The 18,913-nt window shown below is 36.9% G+C and overlaps 1 protein-coding gene across 1 annotated transcript; it reads left to right on the top strand.

Moving 5' to 3' along the window:
• Nucleotides 1-12,683: 12,683 nt before the first annotated feature.
• Nucleotides 12,684-18,484, top strand: LOC138305665 (carnosine synthase 1-like). Its single transcript, XM_069245962.1, has 2 exons — nt 12,684-12,840; nt 14,332-18,484. The coding sequence occupies exons 1-2, from the start codon at nt 12,706-12,708 to the stop codon at nt 15,556-15,558; spliced, it is 1,362 nt and encodes a 453-aa protein (XP_069102063.1). The 5' UTR covers nt 12,684-12,705; the 3' UTR covers nt 15,559-18,484.
• The last annotated feature ends 429 nt before the right edge of the window (nt 18,485-18,913 follow it).

Here is an 18,913-nt window from a genome sequence, read left to right as displayed (position 1 = left end):
TTATATATTTATAACTGTAAGGATTTATCTGACAGTGTGAAAAGAACTATCATTTGACAGTAATTCCAGTGATTATAGCTTTCTTAAGAGGTGATAAGGAATGCATTTGAGGACGTGGTTAAGGGTCGTCTGTCGATCTGGCAGTATTATACTGCGGCCATGTATGTATGTTTACCTATGGGCCATGAGATAAAGAAACTTGAACTTGAATTTGAATGTATAGAATGGTCACAGCAATGTTGCACGCATGAGTATCTCAACACACGCTTAGAAGTTATTTTTAAAGCTGGTCATATATACTGTATTCTAAAGTGATAACAGTGTTCGACAGTCATACGTTAACCTTGTAACCTGCTAACTGTTAATATTGGAGAAGTTTTGAAAGAAATGTTTTCATGTATGACACTACTTGTCTGTTTTGGGACAATGCAAGTAAATATCAGCTTGTTATATTGTCACCGTCAAAGAATAGCAGAGCATCGTACTTCACAAGTCTATATACATTTAGTCATCGTATATTGGTGTTCACATTCATATCCCTCCCCCTCTCACACACACCCTTGCACCATAACATGAAAGCTACCTACCTTGGGTGTCGTTCTGATTCTCAGTGAAGTTTAAACTATTCTATATGCCACTTCACTATGTTTGTTCATACTCCAATGAACGACACCAGTCTGCTTCGAACGTCCCACTTAATGACACTATCTTGATACTAAGTAGAGAAACCGAGCATGTCCAAGTTGAACGTTGTGCTCTTATGTTGATATACTAGATATGACTTATGTGTGTTGTAGTGTAGTGACATTAATTGTTCAAGGTGTGTTGTCGCTATATCATGTGTAACCTTGTTGTCCGCTTTTAGGATGACGTCCGGAACTCTGTATCCGGTTTCCGGGTTTTACTGTTAGAATAAATTAGTAGTAAGATCACCGCCATTTGCACGAGTTGTGTTTTGAATATCGACGGAACCCAAGATATTACAACTGGCGACGAGGCTGATTTTGTCGAATAACCAACTCAGTGTTTATGTAGATAAGCACTATGGCGAAAGTAGGACGGATAGGCGAGTTCGTGGAGGGGAAAGAAAATTTCCATTGTTACATCGAACGGCTCGAGCAATTTTTTGCAGCCAATGACATTGCCGATGATAAACGTGTTGCTGTGTTTCTAGCCGTGGTAGGGGCTGACACATACGCGTTATTGAGAAAAATTCTGACCCCAGACCTCCCAAGTACGAAGTCCTATGATGAAATAAAGACTGCATTGTCAGGACATCTCGCCCCAAAACCCCTCGTAATTGCTAAACGGTTTAAGTTTCACAGTAGGAAACAGCAAGTGGGGGAATCCGTGTCTGATTATGTTGTGAGTCTTTAGAAATTAGCCAAAGACTGTGACTTTCAAGATTTTTTTAATCAAGCCCTACGTGATAGACTGGTTTGCGGGTTAATGAGTGAGGTAATCCAAAAGAAACTGTTGGCCGAAAAAGATTTGGATCTTGCCAAGGCAACCGAGATAGCGTTAGCTGTAGAGATGGCGACCAAAAACACAGAGGAGATTGGACAGCCTGTATTGGTAACCCAGACGGTCAATTATGTAAACCGTAAGTCTAATCGGAGTCGTATGGGAAAATCTTTGAAACTAGGTCAAAGTGAGAAGTCTAAAAAGCCGGACAATCTGAAGTCGTGTTTTCGGTGTGGAGGAAAGCATGCACAGTCGGACTGTAAGTTTATCAAAGAGAAGTGCTACTCTTGTCAGCAGATTGGACATATCGGGAAAAAATGTCCAAACAAAAGGTCCAAAGGTCATGTAGGTGCTCAGAATAAGTATGTCGAAGTAGAGGAATGTGACAGGGACAATGACGATGAAGATGGATTCTTATTTGGACTATATTCAGTGAATGATTCGGACAATTCAGGATACAAGGTAAATCTAAAGCTGGACGGTAATCCGGTCGAGTTCGAGATCGATACGGGTGCGGCAGTAACCGTGTGCGCGGAGAATGTGTACGACCGGTACTTTTCTCATCTGCCCTTGCAAAAACCGACCGTAAGGCTTAGAGACTACGGTGAAGGACGCGTACCTTTACTTGGTGAGATATCAGTTCCAGTGAACTATGGTAGTCAGAATTATGTGTTACCATTACGTGTTGTTTGTGGCGATCGACCGTCATTGCTAGGTAGAAACTGGCTTAAACACGTGAAGTTAGACTGGCCAAGTATTTTTGCCTTGAAGCGTTATCCGAAATCCGATGGTGTGAAATCTGAAGTCGACAAACTGCTGGCAAAGCATCATAAACTGTTTGAAAAGGGTTTAGGAACCATAACCGAGTTCAAAGCGCAGGTCAAGGTCAAAGATGGTGCGCAGCCGATTTTTTGTAAGGCAAGACCGGTGCCTTTCTCATTGAAGGAACGCGTTGAGAAAGAACTCGAACGACTACAGAGCGAAGGGGCTTTATCGCGAGTCGAGCGAAGCGATTGGGCGACCCCGATAGTTGTCGTGCCAAAATCGGACAAATCGATACGCCTCTGTGGCGATTTCAAAGTGACTGTGAATAGGTGTCTGGACGAACAGCAATATCCACTACCAAATGTGGAAGAGATGTTTGCTCAACTAGCCGGTGGACAAAAATTCACGAAGTTGGATCTATCGCAGGCATATCAGCAATTGAGCCTGGACGAACAATCAAAGCAATACCTGACAATCAACACACATCTAGGTCTGTTTCGATATCACAAATTAGCGTTTGGTGTGTCGTCAGCTCCAGCCATCTTCCAGTCAGTCATGGATCAAATTCTACAAGGAATACCGCATGTAATGTGTCGTATAGACGATATCTTGATAACCGCTCCGACCGATCGTGAACACATAGAAATCCTGAGCGAGGTATTGAGCCAACTCGACAAGCACCATGTTCGGTTGCGTAAAGACAAATGTCTGTTCATGCAAGATTCTGTGGTTTATATGGGCCATAGGGTTAACAATGATGGAATTCACCCTACCGAGGCTAAAGTCAAAGCAATTAAGGAAGCACCAAGTCCAACGAATGTAACTGAACTGAAATCGTTTCTCGGGCTATTATGGTCAGTATCTTCCAAATCTCTCGACTACGCTCCAGCCATTACATGAGCTGTTGAGGCAAGACAAACCATGGAACTGGACATCAGATTGTGAAGAAGCGTTCAAAGCATGTAAGTTTCAGTTGTCCAATGAGCGTGTTCTAGTACATTACGACATCAACAAGCCTTTGAGATTGGCTTGTGACGCGTCTGCCTACGGATTAGGAGCTGTGATCTCCCATATCAGCGAAACTGGTGAGGAACGACCGATAGCCTATGCATCGAGGACACTTTCGAAGAGTGAAAAGAACTATGCCCAAATCGAGAAAGAGGCACTCGCGTTAGTGTTCGGGGTCAGGAAATTTCACAAGTACCTCTATGGCCGTAGGTTTACGTTAGTGACTGATCACAAACCGTTAACAACGATTCTGGGTCCGAAGAACGGTGTTCCGACGTTAGCTGCTGCTCGCATGCAGAGGTGGGCTCTCATCTTATCTGCGTATCAGTACGATATTGTATACCGGAAATCCGAGGATCATGTGAATGCTGATGCATTATCGCGCTTGCCACTCAAGTCTGATGAGAAGTCTGAAGAATTTGACATTTACCATTTCACACTACTGGACGACTTGCCGATTATGTCTGATGATATAGCGACAGAGACACGACGCGACCCTGTACTCTCGAAAGTACTTGACTACACCCTTATGGGATGGCCGAATTATACATCAGATAGCGATCTACAGCCGTATTTCCAACGCAAAGATGAACTGTCAAGTGAGCAAGGATGCGTGTTGTGGGGTTTGCGTGTTGTTATACCGCCAACTTATCGCGAGAGACTTCTGTCAGATTTTCATGACCAGCATGTTGGAATGAGTCGTATGAAAGCGCTAGGCCGGAGTTATCTGTGGTGGCCTAATTTGGAAAAAGACATTGAGAGCATGGTGAAAGCCTGTAGTGCTTGTCAGGCTACGCGAAACATGTCTCCGGTAGCTCCGCTTCATTCCTGGTCATGGCCTACACGTGTGTGGCAACGTCTACATATAGACTTTGCGGAGAAAAACAAACAAAACTTTTTGGTCGTTATTGATAGTCATTCAAAGTGGATCGAGGTGACTCATATGACAACGACCACCGCTAGTAGAACGATTGAGGCTCTGCGTTCACTGTTTAGTTCGTATGGTCTACCAGAGGAGATTGTCTCCGACAATGGGCCGCAATTCACATCCAGTGAATTTGAACTGTTCCTTAGCAAAAACGGAGTGCAGCATACGCTCGTGGCACCGTACCATCCCGCTTCCAACGGAGCTGCCGAACGATCGGTACAGATACTTAAGCGTGCGCTCGAGAAGCAAGTTTTTGATGGGAATGGTCAGCTTTCTATTCAGCATAGACTCGGTAATTTCTTGCTGAAGTATCGATCCACACCGCATTCGGTAACTGGAGTATCGCCCGCTGATTGTTTCTTAAGCGACAAATCCGAACCCAGTTATCAATGCTGAAACCAAATCTAGGAAGGCATGTGGCAGGTAAGCAAGCCGAACAGAAACGCCAACATGACAAAGGACGCGTCAATGTTCGAACATTCTCACCTAAGCAGACTGTACGTGTTAGGAATTTCCGTGGGGGTCATGAGAAATGGATTCCGGGCAAGATTGTGAAGCAATTAGGTCCTCTTACGTACCTCGTGCGCGTCGGACCAAACATTCGTTACGCACATGTCGATCACATCTTAGCATCGGGGGAAGAACTGTTAAATGAGGAAGTGCCTATGACAAACGACAGTCCATTTGTGTTACCCGAGACAATCGCTAGATCTCCGAAACTAGTCGTTTCTTTACCGCCAGAATCTCTAAATGTAAAGGAACCACCAGCGATGCCCTCTCCGGCAAAAGTAACACATAATGACAGTAGTCCAAAAGGAGTTCTGCCAGCTCCCACCACCAGTCCTATGCCTATTGTAAGCCCGCCAAATCCCAGTCCGATGACTCCTGTACGCCGCAATCCACCAAGGACGCGCCAGGCACCACCAAGACTTGATCTGTGAACTGTTGATTGTGTTAAATAATATTAACTGTGTTTAAAGTGTTTTTCTAAGAGTTTTGATAAAACGTTAAATTTTGGAAAAAGATAATGAAGATCAAGTAGGTCTTTTGAGGATAATTTTTTTTATTGACAGTGTAAGTTGATTTGTTCAGCAAGTTTGTGAATGACTTTAAAGAGTTCTGAACGATACACACTGTGCTCTGTGTCAGGAACATTAACGTTAAAAGGGGGAGGAGTGTAGTGTAGTGTAGTGACATTAATTGTTCAAGGTGTGTTGTCGCTATATCATGTGTAACCTTGTTGTCCGCTTTTAGGATGACGTCCGGAACTCTGTATCCGGTTTCCGGGTTTTACTATTAGAATAAATTAGTAGTAAGATCACCGCCATTTGCACGAGTTGTGTTTTGAATATCGACGGAACCCAAGATATTACATGTGTCGTTCAACATGTGGTGTATACGTGTACCTGCTATATGTTTATCCTTTCTATTTATGAGCATTTTAGAAAACTAATGTGAGGATCGAGCCATTGGAGTATGTTTTATGTTATCTTAATTATAACATAAAAATATAAATAAAAAAATCAATGTTGGCAAGTCGTGTCGCAGTCCATTCGATCAGCTGTATCTACGTTCTCTCAGTACCTACCCATATCGTAACACGTAGGTGTGTACTCTAACTAAATACATACGCAATGCATTTAATCTTTTATACTTCGTTTATATCTACTTTCCGCAACGGTAAAATTGACGCCTTAAACATGTCTTTTGAAAGCAATTTTATATTAAAATTATATATGCCCTATCTTTCATACTCATGAATGTAGAAACGCTCTTAACAGTGTATTCGTTATCACAAATGGCCACCATTTTTAGTATTACAGTACTTGCAATGCATAGGTTTTAATTTTATAAGTAAAAACGAGAACTGAAAATAATTTTGGCAACACTGCCAAAAATCTTTATACAATGTACATCTACATCACAATAAAATGAGTTCATGAAGTCAAGTTGTGGTCTACAATTTCAATTCTTATATTTACAGAGTTACCAATTATAATTAGTAATTATAAAGTGCTTTCTGCAGATATGGTTTGATCTAAGCATACATAAGGCACATATTCTGTGTTATAACTAATGTTTATAAGGCATCATACATGTTTGTCTGTCCAACTGAATGATTTTCACAGCTTAAGTCATCACACCTGCTGTTTTTCAATAGAATATCGAAGACAACATAGCATGTCAAATTTTTCGCCCAGTTACGGAACATTATATATTTATAACTGTAAGGATTTATCTGACAGTGTGAAAAGAACTATTATTTGACAGTAACTCCAGTGATTATAGCTTTCTTAAACATTTTACATATTACATTTCAGTCCTAATTTGAAAAGTTTATTTTGACATTTGGTAAATTAAAAAACATTATATAACATAATTAAATAAAGTAGATATTAGAATGAATGGAAGAATGTGAATATACGTTTACGATCAAGGAGATTGTGCTTAAAATGTTAGATGAATGTTTGTGTCACTCTTGTTTGTGATGCTTTCAATATACAGCCGACCTGGTGTCGTATTGAGGTAGGCCTACTGTTCACGTAGGAATGTCGAAATTATTGTTGATAGGTATTATTCTGCAGGTTCTTTATACAGTATATTTGAAAATTCTTGAAATAAATACATAAATAAATATGTAGCCTAGGCCACTTATTTTAAAATTGTCGATAGTTTGTTATCATTCGCCAGTATGATTTTAGTTTGATTTCAGATTCTTGACCAAACAAATAATTCACTTATTTTAAAAGTGTCGATTGTTTGTTACCAGTATGATTTTAGTTTGATTTCAAATTCTTGACCAAACAAATAGGAAACAAAGAATTAATGAAACAAAAAATGGTCCTCGATGCGATAAATTCGTTATATAGCCAGTTACTTACCCCCTATAAATGCATAGAATGTCAGTAATAAGTATAGGAGGCTCGGGCTACATTGTACGCCCTCGCCACCTATAATTCTTACTGACCCTCTATGCCCTTATAGGGGGTCAGTAACTGACTAACGTTATATAATTAATAATAGGCAGTAAGCAGTAGTAATCATATAGTAGTTAATATATAGTATAAAACATGGGAGAAAAAACCTTTACAGTGATAGAGTATGACATAATAAAACGATTCATTAGTTACCGGGAGTTATGTTATATCGAGGATGTTTTGTTAAAGGGAAATGAACCTAAATAAACCATGTAAATTTGAGTAAAATACATATTTACGACGTGTCAGATAATTACTAAGTAATATATATCAGTTATTGTGCAAATGTATCAAATAAAATAATTATAATGGAAATTCCATCTTTCTGTATTTTGAACCGGCCCGGTCGAATTTTGTAACGATAGTATAGTAGTGTTGAATTTTAGTGACTTCCCACAATGCACTGCACAAATTAAATGCATGTAAACAAAATGTTGGGTCAAAAACGTGGGTGAAGCGAACACAAACGAATTCCGATAGAAAACAGTGTACGTCAAGAGTCAGTAACGTGCGCGATTTGGAAAGTAGTATAGGTAAATATAAATGGATCGCTGAAATGCAAGAGACGGGAGCAACTCCCCACTTTATACTTGCGTGATGTACACATGTGCAATAAGTCCTCCCTTCGCGGTGCCCTGTCGAATGAAAAGTCTCGTTTGACTTTTGACATTCTTACGCTATAAATACAAATAATTTTATAACATATGGCTTAAACTTCATTTTTCAACCATCGTAAATTAGAAAATAATCTTAAAATGTGGAAAACAAATATTCCTTGTCATGTCAGCAAGTTTATTGTTCAGTATAACCTCGCTTTCGACCAGCTTTCGTTTTGTGTTCCAAATATAGAATATGACGTTCTATTTTTTCATTTTTGAGGTAGGTACTCCCCACGTTTTTCTGTCGTTTTAGATAACCAATCATTGTAATAAAATATTCAATAAACATCTGAAAACCATATCTAAGCATACAGAACAAATTATTTAAGGTCCATGTCCCTAATGCATGATAACAACCATTCAATGAAAAAACCCCAATACATTTTGTGGTCCTATATGATGCACAGGGACCTGGCACGATTTTTTTATCCAACAGTATACATATATATATTATAGTATCAAGGTATGAACTCGGAGGTCAGGAAAAACGGACCCATTTTTTTTAAACCGCGATTATTTTAATAAATAAACTCTATACATCAATGACGTATACCTTACCTCAAAGAGAAATAATCTATCTTTCCATTGAGTGATTGATAAAGAAAATTGGCCAAGTATTGACGAAGTTATGGCTTGATGAATCGGGAAATTTACGAAAAATATGCTAGGTAGACATTTCCCTGTCCAGTCGAAATGTCGTCTCGTCTCTAATGGGTACCTCAAAAACCAAGCCAAAATCACAAAATCTACGCTTGTGGTGGTAAACAGTACCCATAACTGAGTTCATCCACAATCTCCTTTGGAGGCATCCTCGATATTCCAGGGGTTTCGATCACTTACGATCTCTACACCCCTGGACTATCTCATAGTGAAACTGGAGGCAACAGAATAGAACAGGTAATTTAGTCCTTTGATGTACATCAAAAGAGCCGTATAACGGTACACTGTGGTTGACTGTGTGGCTTTGATGTTAGGCGTCGCTCTCTCTGTAATCTTCAAAGGAAATGTTTGCTAGCCAGTGATTGGTCAAACATTTTCAGCTGAGCTGACTTCAATTTCACTATGAGATAGTCCAGGGGTGTAGAGATCGTAAGTGATCGGAACCCCTGGGGTATCGAGGATGCTTTGGAGGTGTCATGTGCCGTACTTTGTAGAAACTCCATTTAAACATCGTGTAGCTCACTTACTTTAACCATCACCGCCATGTTCACTTGTTCTTCGGAATGCTTGATGACCATTTCTCTTACCTCGTTTTGAACTAAAATCACCTATTTACGGATGCTTTCCCTTACCTGATTGTAAATTTAATTATTCACATATATTGTCCATAATTTTAATACGTTCGTGTTTCGTAAGCTAATTAATGGCTGGGCATTTTTACTACTGAAGAATATTTTAATGGTGTATGTTGTGTAAAAATGTGTGACACGTTAATAATGTAAATATATTTTTTATTAATCGATTGATGACAATTTCCCTGACCTGACATTCTGTCTGGTGTCGCTGAACTCCTAACCAATGTACGTGGCATAAGAAGAGTTCATCAACCTCGACACACAGTTAAAGGTGTTGTTATAAAATGTGTAGTAATAAAAGGTTTACTTCATGTAAATGTATATATAGACAAATTGAATATTATTATCTATTTACATATCCGACAGTTGTTGCATATCGATCTTACATAAGAAAACACATTGCCTGTCCCTGACTTGAAAGGAATGCGACAAGTGTCATTGTTTTTAAGCAGTGATGATACAAGTTTTTTGTGATTTCTTTTATTTTTATGTTGGTTTTGGATTCCATCATAATAGACAGCATAAAATGTTAATTATTACCAATGTAACTTAACTGTACTTGATTGTACATAATATTCTGCATATGCAGACATTATATCACTAGCCAGGGGTATTCAGTCCGATATTATCCCTGCAACAGTGTCGGGCTGATTATCCTTGACCCTTGGTCAACGAAGTTGATGCGGATATGTAACACATAATGTTAACGGACAGATAGATGTATACCAGTAATGGACTAGACTACTAGTATGCTCAACTGCTCCTTTTTTATCGTGTCTGATACACAATGTAGGTATTATGATTCTTTCTTTTGATATTACAAGAGATCACAAAAGAAAGGATAAAAAGGAAAAATACGGAGTAACGAAAAACGACATCCTGACGAAAGAGAAAACGTGTACCTAAACTTAATAAATCCTTATATTATTTATATGCTAGTATCTGATTATGGCATTAATTATCATACATTATATTTAATTGATAGTTTCTTTATTTACTAATTTTTAATGTGTATTTTAAAATATACGGACTGATTACTAAACGGAGTTATTCCGTGCCAGCTGTGTATATGTTGTTTTCATTCTTAATTAAATTCCAGGCTTTTCGCTTTGTACCCCGTTAGGGCCACAACTACAAACGGACCACGTGGAGGCCGGTGGCGCTATCTTAGAATAATATCCATGATATGCCTACCGTTTACGGCCAAAATATTATCGTAATAAATTCTATCACAAGAAATTATTACGCATCCTTGTTTATTTGCGAAAAAGCATTTTGTATAACAAGCGAAAATCTATTTGTTATACAAGCAATAACTATAACTTCATACAAACCACAAACAAGTCAGTTACAGAAAATTAAGAATTTATTTACATCAGAGACCATACAAACGATTAGATACGTCAGCTGCACAATTTATATATAAAATACAAATTACAACATGTTGTGAGGGTAGAACATCCATATCGTTTATATCCACACATGAATGGGTATTTTTCTCTCATACCTAGACGTTTTTATCGCAATTTAAAATTAAAATACTCTGCCATTTTGAAATCGGCGGCGATGAGTTCTAAGAAAGCTGCGTCTGTACGCCAAGTCTTCATATGTGATAATTGCGTAATGTTTCAACGCAGACCCTGCTGTTTGTCTCCTTTATAGTAAACAGAGCCTGTTTTCTAGAATGAAATAAAAGTTTACACAGACATTAGTATTCTTTTTGACTGGACGCAGTATTGTCACATGGTGACTTATCAATTGTAAGTAATAATCTCCTAAATGTTTACATGCATTGCACACATCCAGAAAATTCCATACAGTCCCAATCATTCAGACATATATGACGTTTAGAAGGGTATAGGAGGACAGAGTCAAGATGTGGGTAATACACATAGCTTGTGTTAAATGATAGAGAATGTACTGTAATGTCTTTGGCTGTCAGGATGTTAGTAACTAAGGTATGTTCAACTACATCTAAGAAGTGATATATTGGTAAACAAACAATCAATAGTTTAAACAAGGTCTTAAACCTTAGTTCAGTTAATATCATTTCTAAATCATTGCATAATTATAGGATTTGAAATAAAAAGTTCCCACTTACTCCAGCTGTTTTTAAATTTTTGCCTTCTTAAAAACATTTTGTCCGTTTGATACATACATGTATGTATAGTATTATGATAATACTTTATACATTTTTGCCAATGTGTATCATGAAAACATTGCTTTATGGGCCATCTTTCCTCCACCAACAAACCAGGCAAGTCCTTACATGATCCTGGGTGTTAATAGGAGGTTAAACTAATAATTCAACCTATTGATTTAATGATCAAAATGATAACATTATCAACTGTACCATTGATATTGAAATATGTAAGACCAAGAAGAAAAGATAGCGTGTTTATTGTAAATTGAACATAAAGAGCATCTACAAAAATTGAACATAAAGAGCATCTACAAAAATTCCCCCCAAAACGTTTTAAGTCGTCATATCTTACATCAACAAGTTCTTATGAAGTATTTCTTACGAGATTTTGATAAGTACACATGACCGAAAAACCTCCAGGTCGATTCCAGTCACTACAATAGGAATATCAAATTTAATAATCATTAATGGTAGTAATATCAATATTTTTAATTTAACATTTTAGGGGAATACATTAACACGTAGTATGTTGACATCAACTACCATTATTAAAACATGAGGCCAGCACATATCGGATAATCGGCCCATCCTGGTTATTTGATAGCGATGTTGTTTATCTAACAAGCTCAATTTAATTATTCTTGCGACATACGTAAATGATACGAGAGTAGTCTCGATGTCACTGCAGATTAAATATATTATAACACAACCAATCAGGTTAAATGTACGGAAATTGAATAGTAAATGACAAGCGAAGCATATTGATATACTGAGAAAAGTGGCTTTCAGTTTATGGTCCTTATTACGGAAGCCGTCCAGCGCCACATAAAAATATTATTATGAGAGACTACAATGTTATTTCCTTACTATAACACTGTCTTTTTTCATAATAAGGATTTTGCTTAGAACACATGCAAAAATAGTAATTTAGTGATTTGCCGTCGAATAGTTCCACATTCCAGTGATTATGATGTCACCAAAATCGCGTCAAAATATGACGTCATAATCTCAGGAAGAAGGGACTAATCGACGTTAAATCGTTCTTTACCCACGTCGTTTTGGAATCTCGAAAATCCCGAATTGAAAAAAGTCGGACAGTGTAGACATTATGGCTAGTGTTAAAATGAGGTGATATTAGAACTACAAGCTATGGAAACGGAAGATGTTAAAGCTATTCATTCTTCGCTCAGTTTGAATTCATTTGGATATCGCAAAACCAAAACCATACATCATAATAATGATATTTCAGGAAAACTGTATTTACATAAATGTTTTGTCATTTTGAAATTTGATTGATTGAATCCATCAGCACGGGGTGATTACTGATTTTTATCGAAACAAATCAAACCATCTGGCAGCCTGTGATGCACAAGGCAATATTTGTTTTTCCCACGGACACTCCATACAATTTTCCAGTATATATGTACGATGTGAACGTTGTAAAACTAGCACTCGTTAGTATAAAATGTCAGAACAAGAAGTATCGATATATCCTGACCAAGTCAGGGAGAGGCTGGCTGGGAAGACGATCATTGTCATCGGGACAGGTGACCGAGGAGCTTCACAGGTGTGGGGTATATTTATAAAGGCGAACATTAAGGTAAGAATTAAGATATTTATATCGAATTTCAGGTGGTACAATTACACCGAAACATATATTTGTACCGAAAATCCTGGAAGTAGAATAAAACAAGAGACGATCGGGAAAGAATAAGCGAACTCCGTGACATCTGGACAAAACCACAAAATTATCGGATGAAATAATAATTTCTACCTTGTATCTATCAATGACCATTGACCTCTATCTCTTAAACGTCTGCTTAGTAAAGCTCGTCTTTAATTGCATTTTATATAAAAAAAAATAGCATAGGGAGATAAGTGAAATTTGAAGGATCATATTAAGGCAGAAGGCTGAGAATGCAGGAAAGTGGTAATACTGAATTAATGTAGGAAACAGGATCTACATAGGTAACATTCGTTTCCTCGACTTGAGGTTTAAAATGATTAATTCGGTTGACTTGGTCTTATAACGACTGGTCCTTAAGGGAAAACCACAATCTCGAGATCTGTACACTGTTTTAAGAATGTATTCTTCTGAGGTTTCAGTCCCGTTGAAGTCTCGTTTCGACATAGATAAAAAAAGTTATGAGATTTTCAAATACAATTTATCAATATCTGTAGCAAGTTGCCAGTTGCAAATTTTGTCAAAAAATTACACTTATCTTCTTAGTAGATTTTTTATACAGCGATATTAAAAAATGGCCCATTTGGCGGCCATTTTGAAATTGTGTCTTTTTTCTCTTTGAGTAGACCACAGTTTTACCATTTTTTACTTAAATTGTTTTTACTTATACTATCACTTTAACCAGCATTTTTAGCTATATCGAGCTAATTTTTGCTGTAAATCTTTGCTAGGTTAATGGTTATTAAAATATTGAGCATTAATGTGTGAAATGATACACTTTTGTCACTTTATATTTACATTTAATGGTAATTTGAGCACTTTTATTTTTTACTCAAAAATATTGAAAAAATAACAAATATTTAAATCGGGCAAAAAAAGTAAGCACACGGACCCCTTATATTTCTGCCTGATTTAAAAAGAACAACCCTTTCTCTATTGATATGCAAAACATTGACAAAAGTTTAATACCAGAACATTTTTTAAAAATAATCATAACTGGTATATCTTTAAAGAAGACTACTTGAAAATAAATTCTACAAGCATTCATACATATCAAACACCTCATTAAGAAAGTATGTCTTTAATCTCTCGTGTATGTGGTCAAAACTGCAAAATTCCCATAAAATCCTATATTTTGTCAACTAGGTATCTTTGAGTGACAAATGCTCAAAAACGAGCACACGGACATATCATTTTTCTTCCATTTTCTTTTATGGTATGAACTCTTAATTTCAAAAATCTATATGAGAAAAAAAGTTTAATACAAGAAAATTTTGACTTCTCAGAGGAATACATCCTTAAATCAGTACGTTTGTTATATTGATGACCATGCATTTCATTATGTTACTCGTGTATTCAGTTTTAACCGATAAGTATATGTCTCGTTTTTCTATTTATCAATTTCAGGTTATTTTGGTGGCACACGAAGTTTTCAGTACTGCAGTGAGCAAAGTGGATTCATTTATCTATTATGACTACTATATCGACCAGTCAGATAAAGATCATCACGCTAACAATATTATCAAACTCCTTGGAAACCGAATACCAGATATTGATGGATGTTTTACCTTTACTGAGGCGGATATACCGATCACTGCGATCATCTGCCAGAAGCTTGGACTCCGAGGTTTCCTTCCTGAGGCTGCTATCACAGTAAGGAGCAAACACAACACCTACATGGTTCTTCGAACCAAACCAAGCCATGCTAAATATCACACGGAAAACTACTCCCCCCTTTCGTATCGCATTGAACATGAAGAGGATATCAAAGCATCAAAGGAAATAAAATATCCTGCCATTCTAAAACCAGAGCATGCTGTAGGGTCCTGGGGAGTTGTTAAGGTGATGTCGGAAGAAGATTGTCTTCAACAGTTTAGGAAACTACAAAACGACTTTGAATCCTCCTACTTCGGAGTGATGTTTGGAAAGTGTATGGTTTTGATGGAGTTACTAGAAGGCCTTTCCTACGATGTTGACGTGGTTATCTATGATGGGGAGCTCCTGGCTGCATTCACGTCCGATGTTGGCCTCTACGTCTCCAATATATTTAATAATACTACCACTTGTCACCCTAGCAACTTACCTCCAGAACTTCAACAACAAATACAAATGGCTGCTCATCAATGCTGTTGTAAAGTCGGTTTACTCAATGGAGTTTTCAATACGGAGTGGAAGATGACGAAATCAGGTCCAAAACTCGTCGAAATCAACGGCAGAATAGGTGGATATCGGCGGAGTATCGTGTACAAGACTACACATGGCGTTATTCTGTGGGAGATCGCAGCAGCCATTGCTTGTGGAATCAAACCATCTTTCCCGGATATATCTGTCAGATCCTTCGCTGTTGGAGTTCATCTTTTCAGTCATTTGCACGGAAAACAGTTTCTGAAGAAAGAAGTGAATACCAAGTTGAAGAGTTTGGCTGAAAGAAAGTCTATACTTGTAGAAATGCGACACGACACTGTAGACTTCCATGATGACGATAGAGAGTTCCACATCAGTTTCTGCCACCTAGTGGCGTTAAGCAAAATAAGCATAAAGCATGCGAGACAAAACCTGATCGACCTTTATCGTGACCTTGGGTTTACGGAGACAGATTATGACATAGAACGATTTACCAGTGTCTGGGCGTAATATTATGACATTGGAAATTGTTGAAAAATGCCTTTAGCTATAGGGGCCACGTTGGTATAGCGTCTCAGACGTTTCCACAATCTACTATCTTACCGACCCTTATTGAAGGATTACAAGATCATGGACCATATCCGCCTCTGCAATAAAGATTCAGACAAAACCAGAACTGTTCTTATTTGGTCTGAAATCAAAACAGGTTTAGTTCTCCAAGGCTCACTCTGCGCGTCTTACGCTTCATATTGTAAAAATTAACTTTTTTGAAATATTTTCTATCGATTTTTTGTTCGCTTCTCGAAGAGATGGGGTCTTATGAGTCACTCTGGATCGGCACCAGGTTAAGGTTTTAAAGTGTTGAAAAATACCGTTATCCATAATCAGTAACGTTGATTTCTACATATTATTATTAATCTATGATTATAAGTGTTGTGATGGGTATGAATAATCATTCTAAAGGGGGTTACTGGATTTGCAAGATGACAATGACAAGGTTAAGATTTTGACGCGAGACCCAGATCAGATTGAATTGGAAGAAAAGAAAAGGAAATTAGAGGCATTACGTACACGAAAAGATAAGGGAAGTATTGTAAGGTCACGAGCAAAATTGGTTGAAGAGGGAGGGAAGCCTACATCATACATTTTTAATCTTGAAAATAGAAATTTTACCTCAAAAATAATCCCAAAAATACAGAAGGGGAATGGTGACAATATCACAAACCAAAATGATATATTATTTGAAGTTCAATCTTTTTACACTGATTTATATAGTTATAGAGATGTCAACAATATGAATTTAGATCATTATCTCAATGGTTGTGAGGTTCCCAAATTAATTAATTCCGAGTCAGAAAGGTTAGGTTACATAACTATGGATGAAGCAAGTAACACTCTGAAAATATGAAAAATAACAAAAGCCCAGGCTCTGACGGCTTCACCGTAGAATTTTAAGATGTTTTGGAAATATTTAAGAGAGTTCATTGTAAGATCAATTAATTTCAGTTTTGTGAATGGCCAATTTTCTGTAACTCAAAGACAAGGTATAATTACATGTCTACCAAAGGGGGATAAACCACACCACTTTTTAAAAAACTGGAGACCTATTAATCTTTTAAATACTGTTTATAAAATTGCATCTAGTGTTATCTCTCATAGAATTTGTTCAGTACTAGATAGATTAATAAATGAAGATCAGACAGGTTTCTTATCAGGACGCTCTATTGGAGAAAATATACAAACTCTTTATGCTGTTATATGTTATGCAGAAGATTTAAACATTCCAGGTATGATACTCTTGATAGACTTTGAAAAAGCTTTCGATTCTGTTACGTGGAAATTTATTGATAATATGTTAAATTATTTCAATTTCGGAGTGGGTATTAGAAAATGGGTCAAAACATTACATAATAACGTATAGTCTCTAGTAAATCAATGTGGAAATCTTTCTTTACTCGTCTCTATCCAGCGCGGTTGTCGTCAGGGGGATCCGATCGCCCCATACATTTTTATACTTTGCGTCAAAATATTAGCTGCTAGAATTAGGTCGAATATCGAAATAAAAGGTATCCAAATTGATAATGTAGACATCTTGAACTTACAATACGCTGATGATACAGGCCTAATACTAGATGGATCAGAGAGATCATTAAGGGAGTCAATAAATGAACTAAACAATTTTGCTAAGATATCAGGACTTAATGTCAACACCAGCAAAACACAGGTAGTATGGATAGGAAGCAAAAAGTACAGCGAAGAAAAGTTTTTTCCAGAATATGTTTAGTTTAAGCATATTTTATTGTATCAAATATATACAATAGGATTGGGCATAAGTTTTCCAACTTATATTAAGCCCTTTCCATACAATATTAGGTAACACATACAAAATTATACACGATGACATTAACAATAAAATAGTATTTTTTGTGGAAGTGTGGATAAGGGAAGGGTAAAGATAGGATGTAAGAAGGTGCAGGTATATGAAAAAAAATGTGACAGAGACCTTCATTTATATTATCTTAAATTATAGTTGAGACATTTTCACTAAAAAAGAAGCATTGTTTAAGACTGCGTGAAGTTAAAGTAGGTAAACAGTTTATGTATATATATATATATATATATGAATTATTTCAAATACACAATATATCAAATGTATCAAGTACTGAAGAGAGATATGTTGGACAAAATTAGGAAGGCTTGCACAATTGTAACCTAAGGAAAGAGGTAGGTGATAGAGAATGTACAGATGTAAAATCAAAATCTTTTGTATCGTTAATACATTTATGAGTGTGCAGAAATATTTTTTCATTGTCTACTTTAGATAATTTTGACTGCCATGGAAAATTAGCTGAAGGTCCAGTGGGATGAAGTCATTTAACTCACGGTACCACTTTATTCTCTGATCTACATACTTATTGCAATTAAAAAAAAGTGAAAAGCATTTTCAATAGAATGTCCACAATGACAAAGTTGGAAATCAATTAAATTAGCACGAAATTAGTCATCGTTTAGAGTACTTGAATTAGTTCTTAATCTAGCATGCAAAATATAATTTTCCTGTCTCCAAACACATAATACGAGGGACTATTTATGTCATTTAACTTACTAAGAGAGTGTTTAAAAGCTGGGGCTGTCATACTTTGTCTTATAACAGGGTCTAAATTGTTCCAAAGTCGAATAGTAGAGGGGAAAAAAGAACTATTAGTAAGTTGAAGCCTGAAGTTAGGTAAAGAGTAATTGTTAGCATTACGGAGGTTATATTCTAAATTTTGTGACACTAAAGGAGGTAGTAAAGCTGAAAGATAATTTGGCATGAGGTTAGCTTGAATTTTGAAAAAAAATGCAGTTTTCTCTTCTTTCTTCGAGTCCACTTTCTGAGTATAACGAGTATAACCCTACTTGCATAAGATGGTAAACCAGTTACAGGGGCGGATTTAGGTTTCGGCCCCCAGAAGCTCTCGAATAAATGGTGCAAAATCCTGCATTCTGAGGATTTCATGAACACATTTTCCAGAAAATAATTGAAGCCATTTAAGGATGTTTATTTATGGTTTTCGTGTCAAGTGTCATATTTTTTATTTGAAGTTTTAATTTATTTTTTTTTACTTACAGAATTGCAATGTCAATATCTTAATATTTATATGGACATAAAGCGAAGAAGGGTGGGGGTCTGGGGGCCGCCTAGGCCCCAGAAGCCCTCGAATAAATGTACACTTTTTCCAAAAAATAATTGAAGCCATGTAAAAATGTTCGTTTATTATTTTTGACGACTAATGTCATATTTTGAATATAAAGTTACAGAATTGCACTGCCTAAAATCTGAATATCTATTCATAGAGGCACGAAGCAAAGAAAAGGATGGGGG

The sequence above is a fragment of the Argopecten irradians genome, chromosome 1 (assembly GCF_041381155.1).
Source record: "Argopecten irradians isolate NY chromosome 1, Ai_NY, whole genome shotgun sequence".
Classification (NCBI taxonomy): Eukaryota; Metazoa; Mollusca; class Bivalvia; order Pectinida; family Pectinidae; genus Argopecten; species Argopecten irradians.
This window is presented reverse-complemented; position numbering and strand designations above follow the sequence as displayed.